The sequence below is a fragment of the Lentinus tigrinus genome (genome assembly GCF_003813185.1).
Source record: "Lentinus tigrinus ALCF2SS1-7 unplaced genomic scaffold L226scaffold_42, whole genome shotgun sequence".
Lineage (NCBI taxonomy): Eukaryota > Fungi > Basidiomycota > Agaricomycetes > Polyporales > Polyporaceae > Lentinus > Lentinus tigrinus.
In genome coordinates, this window is record NW_027137951.1 from 183,091 (window position 1) to 207,751 (window position 24,661).

At 56.9% G+C, this 24,661-nt stretch overlaps 11 protein-coding genes across 11 annotated transcripts; 8 read left to right on the forward strand and 3 right to left on the reverse strand.

The window, feature by feature from the left end:
- Window positions 1–119: 119 nt before the first annotated feature.
- Window positions 120–776, forward strand: L226DRAFT_470957 (uncharacterized protein; the record flags this gene model as incomplete). Its single annotated transcript, XM_067676348.1, has 4 exons — window positions 120–291; window positions 367–504; window positions 564–647; window positions 706–776. Coding segments are annotated over 4 exons (465 nt in total), but the record flags the coding sequence as incomplete, so codon positions are not given.
- A 1,076-nt stretch (window positions 777–1,852) lies between these two features.
- L226DRAFT_493677 (NAD(P)-binding protein) lies at window positions 1,853–3,850 on the forward strand. The gene is made up of 11 exons (XM_067677455.1): window positions 1,853–2,149; window positions 2,213–2,373; window positions 2,434–2,456; window positions 2,518–2,600; window positions 2,666–2,767; window positions 2,826–2,878; window positions 2,933–2,963; window positions 3,027–3,039; window positions 3,095–3,256; window positions 3,321–3,393; window positions 3,464–3,850. Exons 1-11 carry the CDS (start codon window positions 2,101–2,103, stop codon window positions 3,746–3,748), a joined length of 1,035 nt encoding a protein of 344 aa, XP_067530516.1. The 5' UTR covers window positions 1,853–2,100; the 3' UTR covers window positions 3,749–3,850.
- A 647-nt stretch (window positions 3,851–4,497) lies between these two features.
- L226DRAFT_555006 (SDHC, cytochrome b subunit of succinate dehydrogenase) lies at window positions 4,498–5,403 on the forward strand (the record flags this gene model as incomplete). The annotated part of the gene is made up of 5 exons (XM_067683032.1): window positions 4,498–4,564; window positions 4,627–4,654; window positions 4,716–4,876; window positions 4,927–5,109; window positions 5,171–5,403. 5 exons carry the CDS (start codon window positions 4,498–4,500, stop codon window positions 5,254–5,256), a joined length of 525 nt encoding a protein of 174 aa, XP_067530517.1. The 3' UTR covers window positions 5,257–5,403.
- Window positions 5,404–6,187: 784 nt separating this feature from the next.
- Window positions 6,188–7,914, forward strand: L226DRAFT_263694 (uncharacterized protein). Its single transcript, XM_067673391.1, has 3 exons — window positions 6,188–6,457; window positions 6,527–6,643; window positions 6,699–7,914. Exons 1-3 carry the CDS (start codon window positions 6,346–6,348, stop codon window positions 7,784–7,786), a joined length of 1,317 nt encoding a protein of 438 aa, XP_067530518.1. The 5' UTR covers window positions 6,188–6,345; the 3' UTR covers window positions 7,787–7,914.
- A 2,385-nt stretch (window positions 7,915–10,299) lies between these two features.
- On the forward strand, window positions 10,300–11,047 carry L226DRAFT_547971 (uncharacterized protein; the record flags this gene model as incomplete). Its single annotated transcript, XM_067682547.1, has 3 exons — window positions 10,300–10,507; window positions 10,643–10,912; window positions 10,980–11,047. The coding sequence occupies 3 exons, from the start codon at window positions 10,300–10,302 to the stop codon at window positions 11,045–11,047; spliced, it is 546 nt and encodes a 181-aa protein (XP_067530519.1).
- A 480-nt stretch (window positions 11,048–11,527) lies between these two features.
- Window positions 11,528–13,612, reverse strand: L226DRAFT_616532 (uncharacterized protein). The gene is made up of 4 exons (XM_067686917.1): window positions 13,416–13,612; window positions 12,868–13,348; window positions 12,151–12,812; window positions 11,528–12,087 (listed from the first exon to the last, which is right to left on the reverse strand). Exons 1-4 carry the CDS (start codon window positions 13,524–13,526, stop codon window positions 11,608–11,610), a joined length of 1,734 nt encoding a protein of 577 aa, XP_067530520.1. The 5' UTR covers window positions 13,527–13,612; the 3' UTR covers window positions 11,528–11,607.
- Window positions 13,613–14,125: 513 nt separating this feature from the next.
- Window positions 14,126–15,534, forward strand: L226DRAFT_263806 (uncharacterized protein). Its single transcript, XM_067673392.1, has 4 exons — window positions 14,126–14,235; window positions 14,316–14,375; window positions 14,438–14,482; window positions 14,552–15,534. Exons 1-4 carry the CDS (start codon window positions 14,194–14,196, stop codon window positions 15,161–15,163), a joined length of 759 nt encoding a protein of 252 aa, XP_067530521.1. The 5' UTR covers window positions 14,126–14,193; the 3' UTR covers window positions 15,164–15,534.
- L226DRAFT_493691 (Maf/Ham1) lies at window positions 14,932–16,451 on the reverse strand. Its single transcript, XM_067677456.1, has 8 exons — window positions 16,245–16,451; window positions 16,030–16,158; window positions 15,924–15,963; window positions 15,688–15,861; window positions 15,599–15,635; window positions 15,423–15,534; window positions 15,208–15,365; window positions 14,932–15,144 (listed from the first exon to the last, which is right to left on the reverse strand). The coding sequence occupies exons 1-7, from the start codon at window positions 16,398–16,400 to the stop codon at window positions 15,237–15,239; spliced, it is 777 nt and encodes a 258-aa protein (XP_067530522.1). The 5' UTR covers window positions 16,401–16,451; the 3' UTR covers window positions 14,932–15,144; window positions 15,208–15,236.
- A 1,032-nt stretch (window positions 16,452–17,483) lies between these two features.
- L226DRAFT_263814 (uncharacterized protein) lies at window positions 17,484–20,029 on the reverse strand. The gene is made up of 3 exons (XM_067673393.1): window positions 20,001–20,029; window positions 19,232–19,943; window positions 17,484–19,173 (listed from the first exon to the last, which is right to left on the reverse strand). Exons 2-3 carry the CDS (start codon window positions 19,918–19,920, stop codon window positions 17,580–17,582), a joined length of 2,283 nt encoding a protein of 760 aa, XP_067530523.1. The 5' UTR covers window positions 19,921–19,943; window positions 20,001–20,029; the 3' UTR covers window positions 17,484–17,579.
- Window positions 20,030–22,713: 2,684 nt separating this feature from the next.
- On the forward strand, window positions 22,714–23,500 carry L226DRAFT_263874 (uncharacterized protein). Its single transcript, XM_067673394.1, has one exon. It carries the CDS (start codon window positions 22,772–22,774, stop codon window positions 23,237–23,239), a length of 468 nt encoding a protein of 155 aa, XP_067530524.1. The 5' UTR covers window positions 22,714–22,771; the 3' UTR covers window positions 23,240–23,500.
- Window positions 23,501–24,534, forward strand: L226DRAFT_263882 (uncharacterized protein). Its single transcript, XM_067673395.1, has 2 exons — window positions 23,501–23,724; window positions 23,782–24,534. The coding sequence occupies exon 2, from the start codon at window positions 23,818–23,820 to the stop codon at window positions 24,460–24,462; it is 645 nt and encodes a 214-aa protein (XP_067530525.1). The 5' UTR covers window positions 23,501–23,724; window positions 23,782–23,817; the 3' UTR covers window positions 24,463–24,534.
- Window positions 24,535–24,661: the final 127 nt, after the last annotated feature.

The following is a 24,661-nucleotide window of genomic DNA, read 5'->3' on the forward strand; positions in this document are numbered from 1 at the left end:
CGCCACCGACGCGTCGAGCGTACCGGCCCAGGTATACGTCGAACTGGACATGGTTAGGTTCAAGGTAAAACTATTTAAATAAACTAAAGGCACATGCTCATTGCTGACTCTGCCTCACCCAGAACCGCTGGCTTCTGGTCGAGTTTCTTCCGGTCCCAGCCCCGAACCCGGGTCCTAACACCCATGCCCAAGACGACATCACAAGCAAACATATATGGGCTGCGCTCAAACAAAGCGTCATCACGCACTTTGGTGACACCGGCTGGGGCGCAGTGGGGTCCTCGCTGACGAGTAAGTTCTCTTTTCCTCTGGCATGGCACCAAAATCGGAGAAGGCTGAAGCTAAAACTGTGCTTGTCGCCCATAGTCAAGTACTTCTCACCTCGCACAAACCTGTGCATCATACGCGTCGCGAGAGACCCGCACAAGATTGCATGGGCAAGCCTTACCCTGATGGCGACCATTGACGGCAAGAAGTTCATTCCGCACGTTGTCCACGTCTCCGGTACAGCTCAACATAGTCCGCACCGTCGATCTGTATCCTGACTCCCATCGAACTTGCAGGAACGATTAAGCAGGCGCAGTTGGCCGCGATACGGCACAATCGAGAAGTGGTCGCGAGGTACAGAGCCCGAGCGAAGACTCCGGGTGGGTGCTCCTTCGCGGGTTGATACTGTTGGCCGCAGTCTGACTTGTGTCTACCTAGCTGGATACCAGGACTCGTATGAACAGTTCTTGCAGACGAGTGCACAGGAGATCGAAGCGCTGCAAGATTGAGCTCGATATCTTCAAATGGTGAGCATAAAATGTGAATGCCGTTTCCTCATGGATCCCTGACTAAATACGTTTCACAGATCCCGTTGTCCATACACGGTCCCCCACCCTCGTCGTCTAGCTCCCGTTCTGGTGTTCCTCCGGCCACATCTCGCCGTCACCTGCCCAGAGACACCCTCCGATCTATCCACCCTCCTGACCCCGATCATTCCCGTCCTAACGCCGCATCCTCGCCCTCGCTCTGCGTATTACCGCGTCCGCGGCCTCAACACCCGCCCCACGACCTGGCCGACTTGGCGCGCAACACCCGTGAAGGCCTGTATAGGCTCATGATCGAGTGGACGGAAAGTTAGGCGCAGAGCCAGTCAGATCCAAACGTTGAAGCCTTTTACGGTGGTGCAGGTGAGGCTACAACGACAAGCCTTACCTCGACGAGCATCTAGATATGAGCGAGCATTTGACGAGCGGATATCGTGTGCAGTAAACGAGCCATATGGGGAATTCCGGTACTCCGGCCCGCATGCGCTCGAATGCTCAGAGCGGAAACCTAAGCGCACAGTGACCCTGACGCCTCCATCTCTTCTTCCATCACTGTACTGACATGATACTGTATACTATACTTCGAAAAGGCACACTCATTTCTTAGATGCATACGTACGGCCTTGGCATCTGGGCAAAGAGGCTGGTAGTAATCCCCAGTCGTCATTCAGCTTCCATTGCCGCCAGGATCTACAGTAATCGCGAGTACTGTTGAGGTTCGGATTTGAAGCGGTAAGCATGAGATGTTCTACAGAAAGCCGACCGGGTGTAAAAAAAGAATCCCCAAGCTCTGAGCCGCGCAGAAGGGGAGAAGACGATGTGTTTGTCAGCAAGGTCGGGATCTGATGACTAATAGCTTCCGGTTTACTTTCTTCCTTCGTGGCGTCCGACCGGCTAACCTGAGTGCGTACCGGTCATTTACGTAGCAAGCTAGGAAGCTTGGAAGTCCTGCCCTCAACGCTCAAGGCGTCAAGAAAGATCATGCACCTTCCGCGTGCCAGTGCGTTGGGCTTGAAAGGCCCCTATTGCAGTAGAATCCCCAACGACTCCACATTAGAATGCTCGGCGCCGCACTACACTCCCACTCGCTTCTTCCTGGACGTTTCCGTCGAAAGCTTTGTCAGACACACTGAATTGGTAAACGCGAAGGCCGCCGCGCTCGGGACGGTATGTATGTCGTCACGACCGCCTGGAGAATAGTATATAGCCCGGTCCAGATGCGCTACATCTCCCAGCATCTTCAGCTGCATCTCCCACCGACATACCCATACTTGACAGTACTACCGCCATGTCTCCAGTTACGAACGGTCGCGTTATCTACAACGAAATCCCGACGGGTATGCTGTTGTTTTGCTCTTGTAGATTCTCAGTTTCATGGCTCGGCTGACCATGATACGCAGGTTTCCCCGTCCCTGGGAAAACGCTGATCTATGACGAGTCTCAGACGATCGACCTGGACAAGGAGCCTCTCCATGGCGGTATCCTGGTCAAGGTGCTCGTCCTGTCGATCGATCCGTACCAACGGCACCGGATGCACGATCCCAGTATCCCAAGTTACTTCGTACGTCGCGATGCTACTCGCCATTTCGGATTCGCGAGCTAAACGGGACCGCGTTTGTAGCCCGCCTTCACAGTCGGAACGCCGTGAGTACCTTCACGGTGCTGGCAGTGAAGCGTATCTGCTGACGGTTCGCGACACAATCAGTCTAGAGAATGACGGTGTCGGTGTGGTGGTCCGCTCCGAGAACCCAAAGTACAAGAAGGGCGACCATGTGTATGCAATGTTCCGTGAGTATCAAGGCACTCCGTTAGTAACGTGTCGGCACAATACTCATACATGATGGGCTGGGTAGCTTTCCAGGAGTACGTAGTTCTGCGCGATGCGCAGGCGAGGGTCATCGACAACAAGGAGGGTCTCTCATGGTCTGCATACGTCGGCGTGTGCGGTATGCCTGGTCAGTTCCCACATCGCTTTGCGTGAGCTCAGACCGTTCTGACCATCAAATTCAACAGGCAAGACAGCCCACCACGGATGGATGGAGTACGCGCACCCGAAGGTTCAGAAGGTGAGAGTACATTCTGTCCCCTATCTTGTCCATTTGGCTCATGTCTTGTTTCAGGGTGACGTCGTCTTTGTTACCGCCGCCTCAGGTATGTGCCGCCTACGTTCCCTTGCATCTCACTTGATCGCTTACCACATCTCATCCTACTCAGGTGCCGTCGGAGCGTGAGCACTTCCCTTCGCTTCCGAACCATCTTTTGTCTCACAGTCAACCCCGCAGAATCGTCGCGCAACTCGCCAAGGCGGAAGGTGTCAAGGTGATCGCCTCCGCAGGCTCGGACGAGAAGGTCGACTACGTGCGCTCCCTCGGAGTAGACGTCGCCTTCAACTACAAGAAGGTGAGCACGCGCGAGGTGCTCCAGAAGGAAGGTCCGGTCAACATGTACGTGCACCATCACTCGCTTCGAGCCCCTTCCACTGGCATCTGACATCCGGTGACTATGCAGCTACTGGGACAACGTCGGCGGCGAATCCCTCGATGCCGCGCTCGAGTTCGCGGCGCAGAAGGCGACGTTCGTGGTACGTCTCAGCTTCAAGTTGTGTCGATAATGGGGACCTTTCTCATGTACTGCGATTTCTTCGTCCGCAGATCTGCGGCATGATCTCGAGCTACAACGTCGACGAGCCGTACAACGTGAAGCACCTCCAGCAGCTCGTCTGGCGCGAGATCACGTTCAACGGCTTCCTCTACACATCGCTCATTTCCAAGTACGCTGATGAGTTCTACAAGACGATGCCGGGGCGCGTCGCCAAGGGCGAGATCAAGTACAAGGAGCACCTTGTGAAGGGTCTCGAGAACAGCGCACAGGCGCTCCTCGACGTGCTCCAGGGGAACAACTTTGGGAAGAGCTCCATCATCGTCTCGGAGGATTGAGCAGCGATTGCTAGAGTTTGGGCGAATGTACATATATTTGAGTACTGTATGTACGATACGGTACAGTAGCAGACAACAGACAAACGACATGTTCACAGCTTTCATTCTATGGCGTGTGAGTCGTCGCATCACCATCGTGATATTCTCCTCTACTGTGCTATCCCGATCTAGTAGCGTTTCCGAGAACCCTTGCTTTCGGCTTTCCAGCACCCGCCGGAGTCTTCGCAGGCGCGGGCAAATCCTTCTTGATATGTTTTCGCCGGCACCCTCCCCATTGAGACAACCACAGCGGGCGTGCCTTCTCCTTCTCCTTCCTTCCTTGGCGGCGCCATGAGTGAGAGCCCGTGCCCGACGTTGCTTCGACGCTTCTTCACTCACCGCGGAATCTCATCCAAGCCTTGTAGTAAGGAAGAATATGGGACTGGTCCGGCGGGCCACGCATTGCTAATCTGCAAATTCATGTCAGATAACGCTCTACTTCAGTCCATCAGAGAAAACTCACAGAGATGGTTGTCTTTCAAGAGACCAACCCAGTGGCAGCAAGTTGTTGGACGTGGTGCTGGCACCGCCACATGCCCATAAAAGGAATGACGAAGCGCCGTTAAACGCAGGGCATACGATTGGCTGGTGCGTTGTTATCACGTGGATTCCCCGCGTTACGGCCGAATCCGGGAAGCCGACAGAGACCGTCGAGACTCGAGCACGACGCGAAGAGCGACGAGCTCATCACCTTTCCTCCTCCGCCCACCATGTTCTCCACCCGCGCCGTTGGTTTCGGTCCCGCTCTCAGGCAGGCGGCCCTCAGGCCCAGGAATGGTGCGTGCTATGCCGTCGCAGTCGTGTTCAACAGCGCTGAGGTCGGGCGGCGTCGCGTGCAGTCGCTCTCCGCAATGTCATGTTGAGGCGGTGAGTGAGGACTGGCTATATGCGCTCTGTTCGAGTGCGCTGAGCGTATGCGCGTTGCCAGCACTATCCAGACCGAGTCTCTTCCCCCCTCGGCTGCTCAACAGATCCTCAACAAGCAGCGTCTCCTCCGCCCCTCTTCCCCCCACTTCACCATCTACCAGCCCCAGCTGACCTGGATTGCGTCCATTGCCAACCGTATGACCGGTGCCGCGCTCAGCGTTTGTGAGTAGTTCTCTACTTGCAGGCATCATCTCCCTCTCAACAAGTCTTAGTGCTGTACGGCTACGCGCTCGCCTACCTCGTCGCACCGACGACTTTCGACTCGACGCACGTCGTCGAGTTCATTGCGGGTCTCCCCGACGCCGTGAAATACACCGGAAAGGTCCTTCTCGCGGCGCCGTTCGCATTCCACTCCTTCAACGGCCTCCGGCACTTGGGCTGGGATATCGGAAAGTGTGAGTGTGGTTCGTCCGCGTTGCAACGTCCCAGGCCTCCTGACAGTGTCCGCCTTGCTAGTCTTGACTATCAAGGGAGTGTACGCGTCCGGCTACGCTGTCCTTGGCGCGACCGCTGTCAGCACGGTCGCCCTCGTCTTGATGTGATTACTGCAAGCCAAGAATATGATTGCGCCTTCGCATCTGCAATGTACACGCTTTCGAAATGAATCGTGTGCTGATTTTTACTACTAACTCGTACAAAATACTGGTCGAATTGCAAGCCCGCCTTTGGAGAGACTACATAAGGCCCCTCTATCTCCTCTTATGTTGGATGACGTCATAGTTGCGCTGAAGCTCGACTGCTCGCAAGGCTTGTATCCTTTGGTAAGTACTACTTACTTGGCAGTCCACCATATGGTATTGATCATATTCAGAGCCCCAAGCGTGTTTTTCAGTTCTCCGTAGTCTACCGGAGCCATTCACGGGAAGAAGTGAATGGGTGCGGTCCAGATCGCGGTGGCCAGGTCTCGTGAGAAGGCCCAACGGCCATGCAACAGCAGCATGTTCCCACTAAGGACCTGCTGTATGTTGTGGAGTTCGTGATCTATCCAAGACGCTGAGAACATGGCGGAGGACGCTGCAGACTATCGATCCTATCGCGACGATCCTTCGCTGTGTCATCCTCCGACTGCGCATATAGCCCACTTTAGAAGGGTTTCATCTCTAGCTTCTTAGCCTTGAGGATCGCCTCATGTTGGATCATCTGCGCCCCTCCCGAGCATCCTGAGCAATTCGGGGCGGGCGGCGGTGAAGGCAGCGGGCGGGTTCTGTACATTTTACATGACATCCAGGTATCCTTCAGGCTATCGTCGGCCATCTACGTCTCACGGCGTACATGGGTGAGTCTTAAGTGTTGATTCTATTGACTACTGCGTCTATGGAGGACCACATCGATTATGTCAAAGGTCGGTGTCGACCATGACAATATCGCACGGGATGCAGTACTTACTCTTTCTGGGTATTAGGACTCCCTCCGCCGGCACCGCAAGAAACATTGCAGGAAGCTCGAAGCTCCTAGCTCGAAGCCAGCTGTCCCTCCACTCTGCGCGCTTGCGCCCACAATGGTGGCGTATATGTGCGAGTACGTGTCCTGGGCTATCGTGATGGCCAGGAGTGACTCGGCGATTCATCCCCCTGCTCGACACCCTGTTTCGCTGTGTCCCTTGGGCCTTGACTGTATATCCGGGATTCGCCATGTCGCTGCTTCAGGATTGGGCTGTTCGTGTCGCGGAGGAGGCGGAGGGGAGCACGCGACAGGTCCAGCCTTCACTTGCACCTTCGGTTGGGCAGAAGGATACTGCTGAACGTGAGTCACGTTGTCTATGTTCAGGGTCGAGCTATCTCTGATGCTGTTTTGGACGGCCTTCACACATAGGTTCTGAGGTTAGTTCCAAGTCATGCTTGGGCCTCGAGGGGGATACCTTCCCCCCATCATACGACGACGGCGCGTCCCCGACGAGGAGGCCAGTTTCGTTGCACGTTGAACGCAATGGTTAGCTGAACCCCATCTAACTTGCGCATCTTCTGCGAAATGCTCACATCTGTAGAATCAGCGACCCGCACTGGGACCAGACCGTCCAACGCAGACGAGAAGAACGCGTCCGGCCTGTCGACACTTGACTTGCACATGCGCGCACGCCCGCTGCTGTGGAGCATCGACGACGTCGCACGAGACTCGGTGGTCCTCACCGACGCTGTACACGAAAGTCAACACCACATCGCTCGCAGGCGGAGTAACGCTCCGTCTCCTGCTAGTGTGACCGCCTCCGGACCTGTTGGAGAGAAACTCCCTCCTTGGCGACGGCCTTCGATCACCCGGTCTGCGTTCCCGTCCGTGCAGGGGTATGCGGCGCCGGCTGCTTATGTCGAAGTCGATCCGAATAATACGACACACCCTGGCCACGCGTTCAGCGACTCCCCTCCTGCGTACGCTCCGCCTCCACCTCCGCCTTCGAGGTTCTGCCAGGAGACGAGTCCACAGATGTGCCCTATACCGGGGGCCTACCCCCCGAGTCCCGTGCGGGAATGTCGGCCCCCATCATATCCCCCGTCGCCTACTCGGCCCCATTATTACCAGCGTGGTTTGGACTCGCGATACTCCCCTCCGCCTCCGCCAGCGTACAGTTCAGCTGTCCCACATCACCACGCATCGTGCCGTTGTAGTACGGGGACCGGTGTGCCTCAATATGACGTGGCGTGCGGAGGACTTGGCTTCACAGTGCAACCTCCTTCTACGTCTTCGATATCGTACCAGAGTCCTTGTTCCCACCTCAGCTACACCCACGGCGTCAACCACGCCCCACCGCCTCTCGTCACGACCTCCCACTCTCACATGCACAATCCAGTGCCAGGCGCGGTGCCACTGCCACTGCACATCACCATCGCCCTGCAGTCAGGCTGCCCGGCCCGGAAGCCCTATACGGCCTTCGTCGTTCCCCTCACTCTCACGCTCCTGCTCCTGATCCCGCTCAGCGTCGTCATCGCGAGTATGCTTTCCTCTGGGGCAGGACATGGGCATGGAGGTCGCTCGTCGTCGTCGTCGTCGTCGGTTCACGCGTCGTTGATCTGGCGTGTGGTTTCGAGCTTGCTTTCGTATGTGTTCCGGGCGCTGGGAGATGGGGATGGGAAGTTGTGAACATTTGCGTTGAATGCGACGTCCACTTGCGCCCGTCACGCGTTTTGTGAAGCAAAAAGCAAAAAGCAAAGCTCGTCGTCATGTTGCATTCAAGACAGAGTGAAATCGTGCGCGGGAGTTTGTGCGTCAGTCAACATGTCCAGAGAGAAAGCAGGAAAGGGCGCAAACGACGCGCTCTCTTTCCACTCCTTCCTTTGGCCGCGCAGATCGTGGGGCTGCACTCGTTATCTGACCGGATCGTACCGCACTGTTGCACATGCAGCATGCGCCTACTCTGCCATCGGCACCGCCCAACTGCAAGGTCACTTGGTCACTTGCTCTCGCGGGAGGCTTCGCACGTCAGGCGGGCGAACCTGTGCGGCAGACTTCCCTCCGAGTACGACACCGCCTCTGCGGGAGCCCTGCGCCCCGACATCCTATATATGCATGGTGGTGAGCGTCTTCGCCCCCCTCCCCTGCTTGGATGATGCTGATTACTCCCTACCACTTACAGAAGTAGTCGGCATGCACACATGAGTTGACCGTCAACCCGACACTATCGCTGAGTGCTGAGTGCTGAGCTGTGGTGCTGAGAAGGATTATCGTCGACGTTTACTTGGAGGCTCGCTCTAGGCTCAGCCTCGTGAGTGCCCTGGGCTGTGTAGTGACGAAAGAAGCTACGAATGTGGATGAGATCTGGTCTCATCTCGTGGAAGTCATCCCCACGCGGCTTCCGTAGGTTCCTGAACCCAGTCCGGAGGAGACTTACTCGCATGTTGCGCATGGGGTATACTCTAACGCACCCCCCTCGACAAAGGCGTGAGGTAGTCACAACCTCCTCCTAGAAGCACTGCAACCCACTTTGGAGGGTATCGCTTTGGAGGGTATACTCTTCGCGAGGTACGTACCGTCGCACACTAGTAAATCGGATCGCATTGAGCGATGAGACCCACGGAGATAACGACATGCTTCTAGATTTCGTGAGCGCAAAGAAGCCCACAGCCTTATGGCAAGTCTCCCGGCGACCCTTCAAGTTCCTCCCGCATTTGGGGAGTGCTGAAGACCACCCCCTGTTATATACGCAGTGCGACCGAGATTGGTGGGCGATTTACCTCTCCCCAGTATCACACCAGCACTTTCTTACTGTCTCGCGGGGTTCCCGACATTACTTCTCTTCACAACACTTGCCAATAGGGACTACGCATGCCGGGGATCCAGTCCGAGCTCTCTCCGCAAGGCGTATCGAGCGTCTCTAGTGGTGGTACCAGCGATCGAAGTGATCGAGAGGCATCCGATGGTGAGTCCGGGACTCCAGTCGTCTTGCTCTTCGTTGATCCCTTGTTGTGGTCCTTGCAGAAGGTGTACATCCCGCACCGCCTGCTCAACAACAGCAAGCCCCCCGAGCCCCGTTCGTGACTGATCCATCGTTGCGCGGCGGAGACAGCATCGCTGACTCCGACATGCGCGACCGGATACCGTTCCACCTCAACGTCCATCCTCCCAGTCCGCCAGGGACGATGGACTCTTCCGCGTGTGAGCGCAGCCTCACGCCCATCCCTGAGGCAGACTCGGATGCCGGCAGCTTCTACATGCCAAGGTCCACTTCACCAGACAACTTTAGCAACTTTAGCAGAGTCAGCCGTGACAGCGTCTCGACCGTGGCAAGCGACGCATCTTGGACTCTTCTAGAGACCCCCGGGGCGGGGGAGAACATCACTGCCGGTACGTTAACCATCTGGCATGTGCGTGCAGCTGTGGTTGAATGGTGCCATACTGGTGCAGAGTGTCCTGTGTCCGACGCCGGCGCCGGGACGTGGAGCTCACCTTCGCAACGCGACCGTCAGCGCGAAGTGCTCATCGTTCCATTTCCGCCTCCACGAGAGGCGGATTCGTCGGGCACGCAGACACAGGAGGCGTTGCAGAGCAGCCAGGCTCGACAGGATTCGGCCTTGTCCACTCTTCCGACCATATTCGGGTCTGTCTCCACATATCACCAGGTGGAAAGCCGGATGGAGAATAGTTCTCCCTTGTCGCACACTACTTCGCTGCCGCGTCCGTATGTTGCGCAGCGTCAACCTCCATCGAGGCAGAACTCATCTGCCAGAGGGTCCCCGATCTTCATCACTCGCACTGTAGTCGCGGACGAGCGACCGGCTCGGGCTCTGACTTATCCGTTGATGACGTCGGGAGTCTCGCAAGCTATCCCGACCCTGCCACAGCACATACAGACAAGTGCTGTTGCCATCAGCGCTGCTGCTGTTCGGCCTGCGAGCCAGCTGATGGCGCATCCGAACTATAGCCATTACATGATCTACCCAGACATGACTGCTGCCGTGGGCCTGGGCGTCGCTACTCCTTTCCAGACTCCACGTCAGCGTGTAGATTCCCATTTAGGCTCATTGGACTTCGTTCCCGGTACCATGGACACCGGTGCGCAATCTACTCCGTTTGGTGTTTCCCGTATCACTACGGCACATGCGGGCACTGCGGCGCCCGGAGATGGTCATGCGAGGACCAGTTGGAATTGTTCCTCTATGACGCCAGTCGGCCAGCACGACGCGCCGCCTTGGAATCCCAAGTGGGACACCTTCACTCTCATGGTGTGGCGTGCCAACGACCACGAGACGATTGACGTCAAGCCGGCTTGGGACGACGAAGACCTCCTGCGCGAGCTCAACAAGTCCTACAACACCCTGCGCTCGTGGAGGAAGCTGTTGTCGCTGAAGGGACCTAGGTATGCACGTCCCTTCCTCACTCCTATCCACTACTGACAGGTAGCATTCCAGGTATCTAACCAGAGTGAAAGTGCGTGACTACCCATCCAGCTCCGGCGCACACGGTCGCTAATCGCACTGCTTCAGGGCGACGAGAATATAGTATACCCTCAACGAATAGGGCCAGGACGCATCTCTGCGCACCGCTCTCTGCGCATCCGGTTCCTCCTCAAGCACCCGGAGCGTGTGCGCGGCCGGCGTGATCTGATGCATGCGCTCACGCGGCACTCCGACGTGGGCATCGAGTTTGTCGAGCAGTGGCAAGTGTGGCGCGTGGCGTTCCTTGTCCTCATGCTGGCGCTCCTGTCTATGGCCATTGCGATAGTGAGCAGCATTCTGCTGCATGACTTCTCGACGGGGTTCTCTATCGGAGGTCAGTCGCATCCTGTTAGCCTCGTCTTCTCGGGGAGCTGAATGCAGTGTCTTCGACGCTGGTAAAGGTTTCTTTGCGCAGATGTTCGCCGTCATCCTCGTCGCGATCGGTTTCCTTCACTACGAAGAGCTTTGAGCGTCCTCGATCTCTGTCCTCGAGTCCCGCAATGGCTCTCCGTGTCTATCTTCTTATTCTTCTGTATGACGCACTTTCTGTATACACTTCCAACGTGCTAGATAATGGACCATGACACCGTCGAGGACTATCTCGCTACGTATATACCCTACACTGTACATTAACGGCTCCCTTACTAGGAGGAAAGCGAAGAAGAACCCATTTCTCTTACACTGGTAGCCTCACAGGTGTCCTCGTCTATCGCTTCTCGAAGGAGAGAGCTGGCAAAACGTGCGGTTTGCCACGACGTCCCAAGTCCACTTTTTCCAGCTCTACTAGCGTGCGCTCTGTCCTCTTTGTGCGTGGGCTGGGCTCGATAGTCGAGCCTATCGAGCCTTCTTCTGTCCACCCAGGTCACGCGCAAGATGAGTATGTGTTGAGTATGTGTACGGAGACGTTCGGACGTGCAACACGACGACCTTCGGTACCAGCGGTGAACGCGAGTCTGAAGTCTGTTCGATTAACTGTACATGGATTGGAAAACAACACTCGACTTCATATTGACCGAGCTATCGAAACTCCTAGTTCGTCTTTTCCTCCCACTTCACCTTCGCCGGTCCTTTCACATCCCATTCAGTCTCCAGAACGATCGCCTTTCCCGCCGGTACATTGCAAATCCACTCGTACAATCCATCTTTCTCCCCTCCTTTCCCATCCTTCGGCGTCGTCCAACGAACCTTGACGTTCTTCGAGTCCGCACTAAGGCTGACGGGGACATTCTCGCCGTCGCTCGCGCGTGCAAGTCCCTCGGGCTTGCGCAGCGCGACCTTGATCTTCGAGGCGTCGTTCCCAAGGGGGATCGCGCCGCGGACAATGACGTCGGACACGTCGAACTTGTGCCCGTTCGTCACGGTGGTCAGTAACGTCTGCGTAGCTGTCTGGGTTGGTTCAGCGAAGTTGCGCTCCGGTTCTTGTTCGGTGCGCGACTTCTGCTCGGAGGAGACCTTGATGGCAGTATCCACCCCAAGGACGCAGTCGAAGCTCTCCTCGGCACTCACATGCTGCAGGGTGGATGTCAGTCGCTGGTCCTCCATGTGATGCAATGGTATAGTAAGGTCACGTACCTTCATGGTGGTCTTCGTGACGAAGCCGTCGTTCATGAAGACACTGACTGGCCCAGAAAGGAGCTCATAGTCGCTCGTGTTCTTGATGCTCGCTTCGATGAAAGCAGATGGTCCCTTCCGGGGGACGCACACGTACTTCAGTGTCGCGGAGAAGTCCAGAATCGCGATGGTGATTTTGTGCGCCAGCCCGTCGCTGGGTAGCGACAGCGCACTGTCTACTCGGTAGGAAAGAACGAGAGGGTTGCGGTCGACCGCCGTTGTCTGTACAAGGACATCGGCGAATGAGACTTCGACTTCGGATTCGGAGTCTGGGCGTGGTGGGGGTGGGGGTGACACGGAGGGTGATCGAGGCACTGGCATCATGACAACCGAAGACCGTTCTCGGGGCCAGTCAAAGCGGGGGCGGCTTCGAGAGCGTCTGGTAGGACCCTGCGAAGCTCGCGTGTCAACGAGCTTCAAAGAGTCGATCGCCGGTATGGAGAGGCTCTGCAAGGTCTGCGAACTCGCCGTACACAGCGTGAGAGCTGTGTCGGACCAATCTTCCCCGGTTTTCTGGAGGATGCTTGCAGAGTAACGCAACTTAATGCCCGAGGACGTCTTGCCCTCGGTCGTGCTGCTGGCATGGAGATCATAGAATGGTGACCAGCTTGAACCAGAAACCACTATGGGCGTAAGTTGTCAATAGCTTGAATTGAGGACGGATCTGGTAGCACGCACAATATGTCAGCTGAAAGTCGGCACTGCAGTCATCCTTTGCGACCATAGTAACAGTCACCGCGCTCAGTGCGGTGTCTCTCTTGCTTGTCTTCTCGAGACTAGCAATCTCGCGCTCAAGATTCACAATCCGTGCGTCGATCTCCTGCATGTTCTTGACGGCAAGGCGCTTCCGCGCCAGGAAGCCATCTAGGAATGCGTTCATGTCGTCTGGGGACATGCCAGCTTGCAGCGGCGAACGGATGGATCCCTCCAAGGCTTCATACTCTTCCCGATACATGGACTTTTCGGTGCTGAGCTCTTTCTTCTTAGATCGCAACTTCTCTATCATTTCTGATCGCGAGTTGAGGCCCGCGGATCGCCCCGACCTGACGTCGCAACAGATATCCAGAACGCTGACATTCTCAGGTAGACCGTGGATCCTAGGAGAGTCAGCATCGATGGCTTTGGACAAGCCCGATACTTCTATGATATTCCGACCGCTCTGCGATGGCATGAGTGAGGTGGGACCGGGAAGTATCGCGACGCTGCGGATAGTCGATCGGGCTCACCTGCAAGCTCACGGAGAACGTGCGAGTCACTTCTGCCGTCGATGACTGGTAGATAGTCACCGATTTTACGGGATGATCTGAGGCGTCGAGTTGGATTGTCTTGCACAACATAGATGATGGTAGTATGTGGGAGAGCTGGAACACGTGTGCCGCTCGAGCTGCACGGGCGGTACTGGAGGCACCACGTTGCCTCGATCAGTCTCATACAAGGTCGGAGCTCACAGTTCGCCCACACTTCTGGTTTATTATGTCTATTCGTCTCATTTCCGAAAGTGGGCTGGTAACGGGTACTACTTACCAGTCCGGGGGAGCGCCGTGAATTTGAAGATCGGAGAAGTTGTCTTGTTATTGAATCGTACCGCGGTGCAGCCATGTGTCCCAATAGTTCGGTCGTCGAGACAGGGTACATGGGTGACTGTTGTCCTTGAGGAGTTGCTGGAGAAGGGCAGTGCGGTACCTGGTTGCCCCATACTTACTCTGAGTAGCCTACTGTGCGCGGCGTACCACCACCATACAGTAATTCCGCCAAGTAGATGGCGGCATTCAGCAGTGGTAAAGGAGTGCGGGAGTTCTGCAGTGACGTTGTCTAAGTAGTAAGAAGATTCAAATGTCCGCGGAATAATTGTTAAGGAGAAGAAGCGTGGGAAGGAGGCTGGATCACCCCTAAAATGGCAGGGGGCGACGCTCACATCCGGCGCTTGCCCATTCCTAACAACTTGCCCCTGCCACAACCGAACTCGAGAAAGCGATTGTCTGACTCGGTGACTAGGAAAGCATCATGCCCACAAGCGCAAGGGAGCTCAAGCGGATGTCTCGCAAGGTATGAACTTTTCAACTTCCCGAGAATGATGGCTTATATTTGATGTTGGACGGTGCCCCTTTTACGAATATGTACTACAGTGCAACAATTGCTACGTCAGCGGAGACGAGAAACAGCTGTTCGCTTGCTCAAGATGCAGGGTTTGTGTTTCCACTTCCCCCGTATGTAGCAGCTTCGCTCGTCTCTAACCTCACGAGGACAGTCTCAGCACTATTGCTCGAAGGAGTGCCAGAAGGCCGACTGGAAGGTCAGCCGCACCGTCCCCTCGATCGTTAACTAGGCACACATCATCTAACACGCCTCGCTTTCCACACAGAGTCACAAACCCATGTGCGAGACCAACGGGTTGCTCGAGTCCCTGCTCAAGCAGCACGAAAACACCCCCTCGGGGATGCTAGACCGGCTCACGCTCGTCGACGGCATATCCCTATACGAGCTCGACCAGCGGCTCGAGAAGTGGGTCCGCTGGCACAACGGGACGCTCATGGCCACGACCATACAGGCATTACGCCTGCCCGTGGACGTCACACGCGCGCGCACGCACCTCCTGTACATCAAGCTCGAGCCGCGGAGCCAGGCGGAGCACCAGGGCTCCGCGGGCAAGTTCTTCCGCGTGCTGGATGCGGAGGTCATGGAGGTCGAGGACGGCATGCGCAGGTCCAGCCCGTGGCCCGAGTCGCTCACACAGCTGCGCAAGATGGGTGAGGAATCGGAGCGGAGTGGGGAAGGGTACGTTACGGCGGCGATGATCGAGTGCCCGCCGCTTGGAGTGCAGACGGTGCCGTTTGGTTCGATGACAGCGCGCGCGATGAGATATGAGGTGATGCATGCTACGTGGAAGCAAGCCTTTATCAGGCATATCGAGGAGGGGTGGAAACCGAAGGTCGAGAGGGGAGGTGCAGGGAGACGCTGTGGGTGCCACCATTAGTAACTATGTCCGAATGTTGAAGGGATATCAAACTTGTATCATACACGGTGCTGCAGTGAGAAAAGCGCTTGACTCAGTCAGAGAGGAAGTCGATCTCCTCCTCGACAAGAACGTCCAAAAACTTGAAGAACGACGCCGCCGGGAAGCCGACAACGTTCTGGTAGTCACCATCCACCTTGCTTATCAGCATGCCGCCGAGGCCCTGAGAACGAGCTAGCGTCAAAGATTGGTCGAGTTCTATCCCAGACGACACAGATACCTGAACGGCGAAACCGCCCGCGCGATCAATGCCCTCTCCGCTATCAACGTAGGCTCGCAGCAAAGACTCTTCGTTGTCCGCAAAGTACACCTTGGTCCGCTCTTCTAGAGACCTGTGAATGTGAATGAATCAGCCATGCACTCTATATCAGCGACCTATCGAGGCATAGCACGTACTTGATCTTGTATCCAGGAGCTTCGAGAACCGGAAAGACTGTTTGACGAGTGAGGTCAGTGGGCGCCGCGGCGTGAGAGCCGAGACGCACCGACAGAAACCCCGGTGACGACTTCGCAGATTCCGCCGTTGAGATCGAGCAGCATGCGCATGTTGTCGTCCTTGTCCGTCGGCTTCTCGAGGATATCTTGAGGTCCCAATGGTTCGTCTGCGAACCGCATACTTGACAGACCCTCCGGCGGATGCGTCAGGACGACGGTATCAGCTGTACGCACAGTGGGCGATCATTACTTGGGCACAAATATATCCTTTTCCACGCGAACGTACCTGCAATGACCAGGTCAGGAGCATCGTCGGGTTGCTCAGTCTGCACACCATCAAGTTAAAGTTAGTTGAACCTCATGCTTCTATGTTTTGAGCAACTTGAACCTACCACCAGGCGTTCGTATACTTCGACAGCCTTCTGAGACGCCGTAGCCACAGGGTACTCATGCGGGTCCGAGAATGCACTAAACGGAAGCGTCTCCTCGAACGTCGAGGGAACAATCTCTGGCTCGAGCCCCTGGTACGTGACGCGATCCACGATCGAGGCCTCCTATCAGCGAATCACTCGCAGAGAGGATGCAGAGAGGAAGAGCCAAGACTCACGAATGTCTTGAGGATTTCCTTCCTCCGAGGACTGTTCGAGGCCAAGACGACGCGTTTGCCCACGAGCTTCTCAAGCGCGGGAATCTTGAGCGCGTGCGGGAGGACGCAGTTGTGGTCGGTCAGCTGCACTTTCTTCGAGCTGAAGAAGCTCATCATGGTGTGTCTGCTGCTGAAACCTGTAGTAGTGATTGAGCTTGATGAGTCTCCTGAGGTTAGTAGTACGCACCTTGGAGTGGCTGGCACGCGGACGGCGGGAGGCTCGAACCGCCACAATGGAACCCACACCCGGGCGCTTAGTCGTCACATCATGTCAGACGCCTTGGACAGGCTGAGGAGGCACTCGTCCTAAGATTATGCAGCCCTTCTCCAACATGCATACAATTGCTTCGTGGACGGGAATCAAAAGAAGCTCTTTGAGTGTTTGGGCTGCAGGGTAAGCTCAACCCATCACATTAATATTCACGTTACAGAGAACGTACGCCTCTAGCCATATCAACACAGTCTCATATCGAAGGAGGACTTGATGAGGAACGTTGAGGAGGGGCAAAGAGTCAAGCTCGTTCAGGGGCCTTTGCACGGAGGGAACATTGAGCGCCTTGATTCGGCAATATGATGCCCAGAATTGCCTCACTTGGTGGGAGAGATCCACCCTTTCCTCGATAATCAACGTCCAAGGACGAGCTCGGGCTAGGCTGATCAACATGCGTACAGAACCCCACCGCCACCATGTTCCTCCATCCTTAGCAATAGGCTGATGTAAACGTCGATGTATTACAGTTATAGACAATACCCACTACTATTCTCCCCCTTCGAGGCACCACTCCCCGGTGCGACTATCGAAATGATCATACGATTGCAGAGCGACGAAACGCAAGCCAAGAAGTGAAATGTCAGTCAGATACAGCACCAAACGCTAAGTGGATGAAGATGGATGAGATACACGCAGAAGAGCAGGAGAGCAGGAGATGGAGGCGCGTCGTGAACTATGTGTCGTGAGAGGTCGTCATGGGGTGTCGTAAGATGGCCGTAAAGACATGGACATACTGAAGGTAATAAGGCAGTAGTGGTGAAATGGGACGAGGTACGGCAAAACGGAGAGACGGGTTAGGGGCGCAGCAGCAGCAATGAGCGAGGGTGCGGACATGGAGAGTAACGGGCGAGCAGCGAGACATAGGCAGTCTGAGAACACGGAGCGACGGGGACATAGGCATGGGCGGAGGCGGCCAGGCGGGTGCGACTAATTCGACCTGCGTCCGAGCACGGATGGGCCATTATGGAGCGAGGCTGGGGAGGATAGGACGGAGGGGTGGGGAAGCCGAGTGACTCTTGCTTTCGCTACGGCCTGAGCCCCCCGCCTTTGCCAACAACTCTCCTCAACACGACCTGTATGACCACCGCGCACATGCCAAGCCCGACAAGGAGGACGTATGACGGCAGATCACCGACACCCACGGGCTGAACAGCCTCCTTCTTCTCGTCCTTCCGCTTTCCGACCTCCGATGATGGAGGTGAGGACGAGAAGAGACTCGACGCAGGAGCGTGGAGGCGTCGGACGACCTCCGAGGTCACGGACTGCAGCGCTGACGTAGAAGACGCGTCTGGTGGTTTCGCCTCGGAGCTAGGGATTAAGGGTACCAGTGCTCCGGATGTCGACGCATCCAGATCGTCGGACGGAATGGGTTGAGGCATGGCGTCGCTCTGGATCTCCACATCAACCACCGTCAGAGCAGATTGCACCCCGACCTCCACGGCCACAGAGGTATGCTCTACCTTGCTCTCCAAAGCGGGAGCGAAAGCACTAGCGTGTAACTTCGCCACAACCTCCTCGCGCTCACGAATGGCCTCCTTGACCTCCATGTCTGCGACCTTCTGCTCAACGATCTCCAGCCTGGCGCGGAAGATGTCCAGTAGAGCACGTGTCGCGACAATCTCTTCCTCGAGGAACCGCTCGATGCGCAGTGTATCCGGCTCGAGTACCGGGTCTGTGATAGGCACGGGCGCAAAGTCTGCCTCCGCCCCGGCTGCCTGACCAGGTGTCGGAGGCAGGGGGCGCGACTTCTTCTCCGGGGATAGGCCCGGCGACGGGAATGCCTCGAGTCCGCCCGTCGAATCGAGCGGCTTCAGCGCGTCTGCTGCACCGTCGGTCCCAGCGGGAGCAAAGATAGCCGTCACGACGCGTCGTTCGCCCTTGCTCTTGGTGCTGCTCCCGCTGCTCCTGCCACTTCCGAGCGATGTGATCGTCTTCAACCCGATGATAGTCTCCGGGACCGCCTCGAGATGGGCTGGTGTGTCGCCTCCCGATGGGAGGCGCTTGACAGTCACCCCAGCGGCGAGGTCCATCGCTTCCCATGCCCGCGCGCCAGTCACGGGCTGGGCACTCTCCATCTGTGCAAGAAGTGTCTCCATACTCGGCTCCTCATCTGCGGTCATGCGACTATGGTGAGAACCACTGGGGGAAGGCGGGACTGGGAGGGGACGCCTTCTCGATGGGCTGGGGCTCTCGACCACGCGCTGGCCGGTAAGTTGTGTCTCCTGACGAGCGATGCGGCGAAGCCTGGCACGTTCATCCGCCGGGCCGCCGTCGCCGTCCTCCAAACCTCCTTCCGAGCTGAAGCTGCCGCTCCGCTCAAAGCTCTCCACCATGCCACGCACACGTCCGCTGCGGTACCGCCGGGCCTTGGAGCGGCCGAGCGCAGCTCCAAGCTGGCCGTCCTCTTCGTCCGCGGAGATGGATGCAGACGACTCGATCGATGATGACGACGAGTTAAAGTCTGGGTTCGAGAACAACTTGGGCGGGGAAGCGGATTGTGGGGATGGGGAGGTGGCTGGGGACCCATCGGCGCCCCAGATGCGGCCCTTGAGGACGTTCTGTCTGAGGTTGCGAGCCGCCGTGAGGAGCGCGTCGCGCCACTTCTTGTTCATCCCCAGGCTGCGGGAAGGAGATTCACCCCTATAGGATGGAAAGATATGATGAAAGGAAGACTCACCCTTCGAGATCCTCCTCGTTCAACCGCAGGAACGTCCTCCCTCCAATGCGTGCATTCTTCGTGAAAGCCGCAATATCCTTCGCTACCAGAGCCGGGAGCCCGATCGGCTCAATCTCTCCGGGTTTACCATTCGACGACATGCGCAGGGCGGTGGTGAGATAGGTAGCGAGCTGGGACGGCGTCCAGAGCTTCGGGTTGTCTGGCAGATCATCGACGGAGGGCGTCGGCGCAGTAAGGGTCTGGCTGGGGAGCGGAATGATGGGGAGTGTCTCGGAGCGTCTGGGACGACGGCGGGGCATAGACGCATGTTCATCGGCACTCACATAACCGCCACTTCCACCGCTTCCATCTCTCTTGAACGTGGGACTCTCGAGCGCGGGCGGGATAGGCAGCGGCCTGGGAGACTCGCGCGACGGTGATTCCGGGACTGAGGTCAGAGACTTGGTCGAGCGATGACTCTTGCCCGAGTCCGAGCGACTGGGACTGGGGGAGGTTGGAATGTAGTAGTTGTGAGTCGCATTGACGTTGTACCCAGATGAGTTCGAACGAGAAAGGAGCGCGGTAGACGTAGTCTTGATGGCGTATGGGTGCGGGTTCGGCTTCAACGAGAGGTCTTTCTTCGATGGTGACGGAAGTGGGTACGAGGGAACGGGCGGAGGAGTGGGAAGCGTGCGGGCTGCAGCCACCATATCTTCTGCGCGCGACGTTGACCCTGCTGCCTGCAAGTTCAGTGAATCTTTCTTGCGCAAAGAACTTGTCGGTTACTCACAGTCTGTATCAGCGTCGGCGGCACGGTGGAAGGACGGAAGAACAGAGCTCGGGAACGCGCTGCACGATGAGCGCACTACGTGACTGATTGGGTCACGGTCACGCATCCAGCTGGCCAGGCGGGCCTCAGCGAGCTTGACCTCCGACCGTCAACAGCGGTCAAGGCAGAGGTAAGATTACAGTATATTTTATTGTAGATGACTTATGCACATAGTCAGCTAGGGCCAGGACGTCTGAAGATCTGAGTATGCCTCAATGCAGTGACCAGTCCGGCGCGGTGTCGGTAGCAACATCACTGGCAGCCTTACCAAACACTCTTGCTACCGGTACTGTGATAACCACAGCCACATTCCTCTGCAGTGAATAGACTGGGTGAGTGGTTAACAGACGGTACCAGGTCCTGAACGTGCACTGGGATGTCGGTTCTAGTGATGTATGCATGCAATGACGTCACACTATACCAAGCGCTATTGGGACATCGTTCCAGTCCGTGAAGTACGGACATCCACGCGTCGTTTCCCTTTCAAGATCTTGCTGATGATCGTATATATGTCAGCGAGCACCTCTGCAAGCTATAGGACTTCATGCGGGCTGGATGAGCTTTACCATACGCGCCATTCGGACATCGCTGGCGGTATATCGGGAAGTATGCCTCCCGGTACCCGAAGAGGTATCCTGTTACCTGTCAGTTTCCTCCCAAACTTCTCTGAGGTAACTTTTACATCGTTGAAACCGCAGGTTGCACACGGAAGCCAGGCGCTAATATTTGGTCGCCGCCGACTCAGCGCTGATGGGACCTTGTCGGCGATATCATGACAAACAAGTCAACATAGAACATATGTTTGTGGCGTGTTCCGACATGCCTTACGATTCCGAGCCGTTCTTCTTCTCCGTGGTTACTTCCATATGCATGTTTCGATGGTGTGTGTGTCAAACAGCGTATGTGTCGGTGCGTAGTACCAACTACGCCAGGATAATTGGGACCCGGGGTCGGACCGACCCGTGGGTGGATAAGTATTGATAAGCCTCTATTAACCTTCCGTATCAGCTTACAGAGGACGAATTGACTTACGGCAATAACGATGCAAGTACTTGGAATCAAGGCGGGTATGTGCTTCGTACGTGTCCAGTTGCGCAGTGACTGTGTCCGCTCACGGCCGGATAGCGAGTGGTCGGTTATTGTTAACACTCTTCGTCCGGAGCGAGGTTCTGGGTGCAGTGTGGTGCATTGAATTCCCAAGTGCGGCCCGGACTCCCATTCACACTGGGAAGCAGCCAAGAAAGCTTAACGTTACGTGTCAGATGATCAACCTCGCGGATTCCCATGAATCTTCTGTGAGAGGCTCAGCGCTGTGAGTCCAGAACGGATTGACGCCGTCTGACGGTGATTCGCACAAGGCTGACCTTTTTGGGCAGACATCCTGCACCGTTTGGGATGAGGTTTAGGACCAGAGCGGCCAACCAACCTGAAACATCGGCTTAACTGCATAGGAGATGAGCACGCACTAGGAACACCGCAGCGGAGCAGGGCGCTGATAGAACCCTTCTTCGTACTTGCGAGTTGCGACGAACAATGCAGCAACAACGAGTCCGATATCTCTCTTGCTGGTTCTTGATGTGCCCTCTCCCCTCGCTCCGGCAACAAATGCGCTCCCGGCTGAAGAGTTGAGCATGATACTGCCGCCGGTGCGCGAGGCCGTCCCCTTCGCATGAGCCTACCGGTTTGGGTGTGCTCCCCGACGCTAGAATCTCGGCCAGGCAATTACTCTCCAAAAGGCACGTTCTCCACGACGCACGCTCCAGAGTCCAAAGTCCATGGCCAATTCACCGCTTCGCGGCTCCGGAGTTCTCAACACGTACACAGGCCTCAGGCTCGTTCTCAGAACAAGATCCCACGATGCGATATTCCCATACCGCCAGCCTGTAACGCCTCTAACCGCTCCTGGCATAAATGAAACTCTGATGATGCCACTTCCTTCCCCCAGTCACACCTCTACTTCTCCAGCGGTCGCACATCTCGGTAACCGTGGTCATGTTGTAACCTAAACAGGCAGCCAGCGGAGAGCGGGAGGCTTCGAGCTTCGAGAGCCACGCACTTCCATGCATAGTGGGTCCGGGACTGTGACGCTTCAACGATTGCCTGGTAGTGCCTTCATTGCTGGCTTTGTGGCGGAGGTTCAAGCTTGGTTACCCCGAGCTCGCACTCTTCCCACTTCTCCCTGACGGAAGGCGTGTCAGGTCGCCTGACCGGATCGGTTCTTCTGAGCCCCCCTATCGCAAGCAGGGCGCTCCCTATGCTCCCGAAGAGTCGACCGTGCGGTTCTCGTACGTCAGAAGACTCTGGAGACTGCTAAGCTTTCCCGACCGGCCATCGACGATAGCGCGATAGCTCGGAGCGAGTAGGCGGTTTGAATCAAACGATACGCCGCGACTCACCGCGTCTGCAAGCCTGTGGTTTGCCTAGCCACACAGCCAGCACGCCGTTCGCTCTCGAACGAGAGAGGAGAAGGGACTTTGGTGCTCCTATCTTCGGGACCTCGTCTGTGGAGTCTGAAGGAGCTTGAGCTTGGAGTACCTCTCGCTGTGTGTGCGGAGCGTATCGCTTTGACGTTGACCGTCGGCTCCCGCGCGTCGAACCTGCATCATGCTGCTCGGTCTTCGCCAGCTTCCGCCAATGGTCCGGCGGTACAGTACATTGCCTGCCGGTCATTGTCACGACGACGCTGATATTGGCCCCAGCCGCTCCAACCGCAGGAACAAAAGCAAATCGCGATGCGCGATGGTCAGTCCCCAAGGCTAAGCCACTCCCGCCCCATCTCCGCGCTCGCCGGGATGCGGGCGGGCCGCTCAGGCACCTATCTGCTGGGTCCAGTATGTTTCCGAGTGATCTGGTTATGTGACACGCGCATCTCAGCTCAGTCGCAGCTGGTGACCCCATTTTCTGCACGCTGTCGCGGGACCGTGATCGTGATCGTGGCGTTTCCCGATCGTCCGAGTCCCCGAAGCCACCCCGCCGCCACTGCGTGGTGCTCATGCCTTCGGGCCCGCATGCCCTGCGTTCTTGTGCCCCATGAATCGCAGGGCGGGTTTTACGGGTCTGTGGTGGTGGGACGTCGGTCGATCGGCCAGAGGTGCTGGTCAGCGCAGTTGGGGTCGGACGTGATGCGCGATGCCCTTGAGGCGTGGCTTACGAGACACCACATGCGTTCACCTCGTCCTACATCCGATCTATGTGGATGATCGGGTGTACAATGAGGGGCGGGCCTGACTTGCGCAAAATTCGTCACAATCGCAACGTTAGCATGCGGCGCGGCTTGTGCGATTGCATTGGGGGTTGTCCGATAATTTAGCGGTCCCTAGGCAGCTGGGAGGAGATCTGGCAGGCCGCAGGCGGGATGGGTTTGAACTTTGGGGAGGCATGTTTCGGCAAAATGTGCGTATCTGTGTCGCCTGGCCGCGCAATTTCGCTTAGCAGGTCAATTTAGCCTCGAGGACCCACGGACAAACCTTTCATTAAGGAAATCCAGCGCGTTCCGCCTATTCCAGAACACCGATAATCCCCATTTCGATCGCAACCTGCCTTATTCGACACCACCGCGCGACGAGCAAGGCACGGCCGAATATTCCCTGCAACCTGCAACAAATCTAATAATCAATCTTGCAATTATGCGCGGGCAATAATGCAAATACTGTACGGGCGGGTGAGTACTAGCACTCTGACGTACGTGCGTTGCATGCTTTCTTCCGAGTCCTGCGAGCAGCGCGCGAACTGACCATGGCAGACCTCGTACCGAATCGGAAGTCCTGAGTCCTGACAGATGGTCACCGGGTACCGGGCAGGGTGCATGCCACATGGTGACAGTGGGTTGACCGGTACCGCAGCCGAGCACGACGTTGGCCATGTCTATTCGACAGGGGACATCCGACACCGTGGCATGACATCCGGAGAGAGGCTGCTTTGTGGCGCATCGGCGGCGCCGTGCAATGTGCTACTGGACACCTGGCACAACCCACGCCGTTCAGTGGCACTTTCTGGAACGCGCAAGATGATAGGCACACCAGTCACCAGCGGAGCGGACGTCGACACGGACGCACGTCTCGTACCGTCTGACAATCACCGGAGCCCCGCACGGCTGCGTGCATGCCGGGGGCGCGCTCTCGGTCCCGAGAGACTATCCACATTCCCAGGTGATGGACATGGTGGGAGCAAAGCTCGCCCGTCTCTCCGCAGCGCCGGGCGCAATCTGATCTCGCAGTGCGCCGGTGGGCGAGAGAACGTGCAACTGCGACCATGGCGTGTGCGTGTGCGTGGTGCAAGAGACCTGGGCTGGGAGCGGCAGGTGAGAAGGGGACGATTTAATAAACACATTTCCGGATGCAGCGTTCTGACGGACGATCACGCTCCAATAGCATGCGGGGTTTCTGTGGTTACACGGTTGCACGGGCTGCTGGGCGCGCGCTGAGCCCGGGCAGAAGGTTCCATGGGAAAGGCCCGCAGGATGTGAGAATGTCATGATGGCCAGCTATTCACTGTCAGAATTAATCCATGGCGAGAACAAGGACACGGTCAGGAAGAGACAGTCGACGCGGGCCCTGGCCCCCGGTGCGAGCTGGGAAACGGGCCGCCTTCTGGGGCTTCGAGCATCGTCATCGTGCATCCTG